General features: G+C 36.8%; 1 protein-coding gene across 1 annotated transcript; it reads right to left on the reverse strand.

Annotated features, from left to right (window-relative positions):
• Positions 1-1,807: 1,807 nt before the first annotated feature.
• Positions 1,808-6,174, reverse strand: LOC145238272 (uncharacterized). Its single transcript, XM_080101390.1, has 3 exons — positions 5,938-6,174; positions 4,559-4,669; positions 1,808-2,829 (listed from the first exon to the last, which is right to left on the reverse strand). Exons 1-3 carry the CDS (start codon positions 6,142-6,144, stop codon positions 2,449-2,451), a joined length of 699 nt encoding a protein of 232 aa, XP_079957516.1. The 5' UTR covers positions 6,145-6,174; the 3' UTR covers positions 1,808-2,448.
• Between the last annotated feature and the right edge of the window lie 603 nt (positions 6,175-6,777).

Here is a 6,777-nt window from a genome sequence, read left to right on the forward strand (position 1 = left end):
TGAAGCTTTGTCAGCTTCTGTCAGCTAATTTTTGCAATTGTAAATGTAAAACAAAATGGTAAACGTGAAATTTATCTTCATGGTTAGATATAGGGACAAAAAATCTAACAATTAATAAATTTAAATACCTTAAATTCGTTTTTACGACTGCTTGGTACGCATTATACCGTTTCATTAAAAATTATGTGATTAAATTTACCTAATACAGCTGGCTGTGACATTTTTCACTACTTCGAATTTTTGAATTTTTTTATCTTTGTAATTAAATAGGATTTTGCGCTTATGAAGTTTTCCCTTACAAATTACTCTTTATAAATAAGTACTGAGTTTTACTAACCCTTCATGACCTGTGAGTTCAGAAAAACACTTAGTTTAAAACCAAAGGGTAAACGACTAAGTGTTTTTCTGAACTTACATCTATTGCTATAAGGCTTTTTAGTCTTCATCCACCAAGCAACAGACTGGGTGATTCCAGCTTTAAGTTTCAATTACGAGTATTCCTTCATGACCTGATTATAATTGGATAGCTTAAGGTAATTACTTTGCTCAGGCTTGGAATCGAACTTGTTAATTTACCCTTGCGCAAGGATGCCTCTCTATACGATATATCTTCCACATCGCTCAAATATTACAACGTTATAACATTTACTATTTTCACCTAACGTCGGAATATTGTAGGGTTTATATTGTTGTACAAGTTGAACATTTTAACACAGTATGCAGGTTGTGTACTTCAGTTTACTTTCTATGGCAGTGCTTCCAAAAAATTTGTGCTACCGAGTACTGTTTGTAAAAAAACAAAGTTGTGCATTGCCTAAATAACATAAGTGACACAAAATGAACAATAATCAAAAACTATATTTTACGTTGGGCAACAGGTTTACACTTATGGACCATGGTGTAGTATAGTCAGATGGCTAATTCACTATTGGGTTTTAATATTGACTTAAATAAACTCATTGTTAGCTTAGAAAACACCATCGCGCTTTTTGTGTGCTTGTTCCACGACCTATTGACTCACATGAACAATAGGTGTGGCTTTCACGTGACCGATTGCACGCGTCTTATGATTGTTACGTCATAATATGCAGCGCGGTGTGAAATTCCTGTAACCAGGTCATTGAGAATTTATTTTAATTGTGAAATTTGAAAGTCCATTACGTCAATCGGAATATTTCGAAATTTTGCTCAGGTGAATTTCAGTAATTGGGGATTTCTATTTTATTGTGAAACCCTTTGTCTTTGGCGGTTAATTTTTGGTTTGCATGTAAAGGACGAACATGAAGGTCACACTACGTCATAGTCATGGGTTTTGTTATGGTAATAATCCAAACTTTATAAGACACTTGCCCTTTTTGTTTAAAACCGCTTTAAACATAACTGACAAGACATAACTGACAGAGAACTTTGTGTACATAGAATACATCTTGCAGAAAATAGACTACAGTCGCTGTTGTCATCATCAGTCCAGAACAACAGCGATTGTTGAAACGTCTGCATGATATATTCTATATACACAAGGTCTCTGGCAGTTATGTTTTTGACTAACTTGAGCTTTAACATTCTTCCAAAAAAAAAAACAGATTTGCACATCCTTTCCCTGGAAGCATTTTATTGTACTTAATATGATATTTCAAGTGTATCAGAAAACTTTCTTTGTTTCCAACTGAATATTAGGTTCTTAAAGATATTTGGCAGTTAAACAATCTGGTTCATAAAAATAAATCGTGAATGCATCAACTACTAAATGGCCATGTTCTGTTTTATCATGCAAATCGTTTAGGGATTGTCCACGAACTAAAACCTTTTGAAACACAAAACTTTGCCAGATAGTTGTGCTTCCTTGCAATTTAATGGCAACAGTGTATTTTTTTATTGTGTTTTTTGTATTTTTAACCACTTCACTGGGGTCGCACGTTATAACGGATAAGTACAAGATGTCGGCAATAAAATAGAAAAATAAGCACTTTTCGGAAAAAAATGTCGAAAAAACTTTCACATTCACAGTGAAGCCAAAATTTGAACAGCTAGGAAAGCGGAAAAATGCATATAATACACAATACGCGGAAAAAACGTTTTTGCTGGAGACAATTTTGCTGCATAATATAAAGGGGAACAAGTTTTAACATGCGAAACAAAAGTGAAAAAAGAGTTTGTAGTTAGTACTGTTTACTTTTTCCGAATATGATTGATTTATACTGCGCGTAGAGTTTCTATTATTTTTATTTTTTATTATTGTTTGTTTTTGACGCAGCCTTTACCAACTGCAACTATACGTGTGCACAGTATAATAACGTAACAATAAGTAATAGAATCCCCATAAGATGTCATCAAATCAACTGATTGTTATGTGTTGAAACAACGGTTGGCTAATAATCCTCACGCGATTTTAACCTCACAGAAGCCGCAGTTCCTTAATTATCATGTGTCAATAGCCTCACAGCAGACTCAGTTGCATACTTTTGGTGTGTCGTCTCGTACACGGGCTGATTCGTTGACGATAGAGACTAACTTTGCTCGAGATTTTCGTTCCCGTTTCAGTTCGTTGCGCAGAGCGTCCAACTGCGCATGCGCGCGCACGCGCGATTTGCGTTCTTCGAGGAAGTCCTCCCTATAAACTTCCGCTTGGTGCTTGAGAACGTTCATCTGGTCACGTGTTTCGTTCCACGTCATACCAGGGGCTTCCCCGTGACGTTGCGATGACGTTTCGGTGGTTGCTGTCTGACGTTGCTTCTTGGCAAGTCGCTCTTTCAGGTCTTTTACTTCGCGGTCGTGTCTCTCCTGCATAAGCTGGAACTGAGTGGCCCAAGTACGGTTGGCGGCAAGTAACTGTAATAGGAAAAAAAAATTGGTTATTATTTGTGAACAATATTTCCCTTGTTATTAGCTTGTTACGGATTTCTAACAACGATTGCTAAAAGGCGGTTTTGTAGGCAAAACGTGTGGGATATGCTTAGTTCGTTGTTGGAAATAGTTGGGTAATATTACAATAGTTTTACTAACGTTTGGGTTCGGACGAAAGATACGAATCATACAATTTGAGAAACCTATTCTATATTTGGTTTTAAAAGTTTAATGAGAGCTTGTAACATGCCTTATGACGAGTTTTGTGGTAAACTTAAATACTAAACTAATTCAACGCTTTAAAAAAACTAGACTAATTTAAACTGATACTTGTGTAACGATTAAGTTGTATCAAACTGTGCCTGGACAAATTTTCGGGTTTTTGAACAACTTTTTTTGGACAATTTTCATCTTTTCGTTTCCGTTTTGGTCTCGGCAAACGCTTCTTCCACGTAATACATCAGGTGCGAGGAAACATTTCAACCGTTTTTCAGTTTAAATTACTCGTAATTCGCATCTCTGTCAACGAACGCTTGGTACATCGTGATCTCAAACCGGTGTTTATAATTACGAGACTGGCCCGGGCTACGACTTATAATCCTCTGATTGACGTAACAAGCCTTAAACGACTGATGAACGTATTGGCTTTTATGTTTTACAAAAAATGTTCTATTCGAATAATCTTGGTCCAGTTTTGGCGTTTCCGAACGAGTTTTCCTTGTTTTGACTGTTGCATGTTTATTTCAAACTTCTGAAAACGGTTTTGCCATACGAAACTTGCAATAATCAAGGTTCGCCATTTATCACATTGTGTGCTTATAAACGATATTACTCTTTTTTAGATTGAGTGCACAAAGCATGCGCACAAACCTATTTCAAATTAGACTGCAAATTGCACCTGTATTTTGCTTGTATTTAAACATAGCTACTTTATTTAGATATGCTTGGGTGCACAAAGCGCGTTGACAAACCCGCTTTAAGCACACATGCAAGCCAGTCTTACTTTTTCACGCAAAATGGATTGAAAACCTACGGCCAATTTGGCATATAGGCAGAAAGCTTGACGTTATAAATATTCCGTGCCAAAATGTCACAGGTTTTTTTGCAACGCGTTCATTGCAGCTTGTGACGCGCGTATACAAGAGCGCCCGTCTTGGGGAGTTTTCGAACACTGACAGTTTACGTCACAATGGGTTCGCGCGTAGAAACCCAATGAGGAAGCGGTACTCGCGCGCAAGAGTTGATTGTGATTTTGTTGTTGTAAATATTGATTGTCGCGAGTTGTTTACGTCTATGTGGTGCTGTGACGTCTTTGTGTAAACAATTCCATGTCGCAATGGCCTTTTGACAAACAGCGTAAGAAATATTTCACATTACCGCAACCGCTGAGGTAACTACAAAGTTTAAAACTATATGAAGCAGTTTGTAAATCTAAGTCAAAGGTCAGCAATAGCAAAAAAGTTGCTTCAAAAAAAAGTTTTTTTGCAATACTAATTTTTTGCATATTTGTAATTAAAATCAAACTATGGTGTTAGACGTCTAACATAGACGCTCTAGGGGTAAATGTTTGTCCCAAACTGACTCTAAATTTCGAAAGAACGCACACACAAAAAAAACTTTAAATTTTGTAACATAACAAAAGGTGCTAAGCCCTAATTATATTTTGTGAATCATAAATTTGCGTCATTGAACAAAAAGTTTAAAATTTTCCTACCTCAGCTCTTTCGTTCTCGAGGTCAAACAGTCGTTCGATGAGGCGTTCCATAATTTTTTGATTGTTTCCGCAAGCACCAGGGTCACACGCACTCAGGGAAAAGCTTGAGTTCTGTCACGAGAAAAAATCCAAGGTAAAATACCAGCTTGAAAAATTGACTAGCGCCTTTGTGTGAATAGGAGGGAATTTTCAGTTGCTGCTAAATGAACTGCATATATGCAGTATACCTAATTAGGTATACCTAATTTCCCTAAAAACTGTTCTAGTTTTTCGTTTTGCTCGGTTTGTTATTTGTCTGTATTGTACTTTGGACTGTGGTTACCACATTTTTCAAATAGGTTGGCCTGTATTTGTTGACAATCTCAGTCTCATTTTACACAATAGCGCTTTCGTATGCTTGAAAATCGCTAAGATGCTGTGTTGTTTTGTTTGACTTCTATACCTTTTTGATCAAACACAAATTTTCAAACCTAGTTTCTACATTACATCATAGCCGAAAATTCCACTTAACTTATAAAACAGAGCAAAACACCAATAAAGGAGGCAATTTCGATCAAGCGAGCCGCCAGTTTGAATGTAATTATCATGTTTGTTGTGTAGGCCCTTCACAAAAACACCAGGTCATATCAAAGCAGCCAGAGGTACCGCATTCCATCTTTAAGTGCCCACAAATGGGTAATAAATTTCCATAGCCCACACAGGTTTATCTCAGCCGTAGGACTTGTTTTTTGTGCGTCTGTAGGCGATGTTAATGTCGTACAAACCCCTCTGGCAACGGTTTTTCACTTACGTAATCCTTTATTCTAATCTTCAGTGTCTTGGATTATGTAAAAAAGAGATTACACGGGAGTTTTTGTCTGTTTTTTGTATTATATACAAGCTGTGACGTTATTGTACGCACATGACTTATTTAAATGTAAATTGATTTATTGATCAACTTCGTCAATAGGGTTTTTGTAAGATAAATTCAAAGGTCTTCTAACAACTAAAGTTTTACGATAATTCGGATGAATCATGTTGAACTAAAAGTCGACTTACATTTATTATTTTAAACATTTTGGAACATAACACTTCCATCGTTAGTGCTAAAATCCTTATTTTTTTCGAGTAAATGTACAGACGTGTATACAGTGCCAATATAAACAAATTTCATTTAACTGTTATTGGTCAAATCTATATGTTGTTGAGATTATCCAAATTGCAAATGGTTCATTTTTCGTTTGTTATAAAGCAATCTTGGTTGTTAAAAGCGTTTAATAAGTTTGTCGCTATGAATGCTGGCAACAGTCAACAACAATAGTTTGTCTTTGCATACTCGTGCGTGCGTTAACGTCTCAACGGTTACCAAACGTCATTTAGAAACTCGTGCTACTACTTACACTTCCTTGGTGTCTTGACGAGCCCAGCAACGATGACAACGATTGGGGACTACCGGGCAATGCAGGCAATGAGACTGAGGATTGAATCGCTGTGGAGTCAGCTAATACTGTCCTATTTTGTTCGATATCCGAACAGGAAGACGGCCGTGCCTGATTTTCCATTTCCTCAGAGTGTTTGTTGTCAGGATCAGTGCGTAAGTTAAGCATAAATCCACTTGTTAATTAGATAAAGTATTCAAAATCTGCAAAAAAACGATTGTATTGAGTTAAGTTTACTTAAAGTTTTGGGTTTTCAAATACTCCTAAAAATTGTTCTGAAACAGTTTAAAGTCTTGGGTACTGCAATCTACCTATCGGTAGAAAATGATACCAGTTGCTTTTCAAACAACCAACATCTTCTGAAACCAAAATCACCAAGCAAAAGCTATGTCTCAGTTAGTAGGCACTGAAGTCTCCGCACCACTGTGCTTACTGATCTGGCCATTTCACGGCACAACGCGTTATTTATATTCTCAGTGACGAAACCGCAGTACGTCATTACGCATCAAGCGTATTTTTCCCCCGCGTCGTGCTGAAGACACGGCGTGTCAAAAATATCCGCATACGGCGAATCAAAACTAAACAAAGTAGGCTTGTAGTGTTTTGTAGTCAAACCTGGCTATAGCGTTTGTTGTTGGCTAATTCTGATTTAATCTTTTCCACGTATATACTGAATGCAGTTTGTTTGTGCTATTGACATGTCAATGGGTGCTTGGAAAAATTGCAAACGAAACATAATTGTTGTTTCTTATGAAAAAAAGTCAAATCCACATTTTCGACATCGGTTGCCACACCCACCAG

Source organism: Phallusia mammillata, chromosome 7 (genome assembly GCF_965637545.1).
Source record: "Phallusia mammillata chromosome 7, kaPhaMamm4.hap1.1, whole genome shotgun sequence".
In the NCBI taxonomy this organism is placed as follows: Eukaryota; Metazoa; Chordata; class Ascidiacea; order Phlebobranchia; family Ascidiidae; genus Phallusia; species Phallusia mammillata.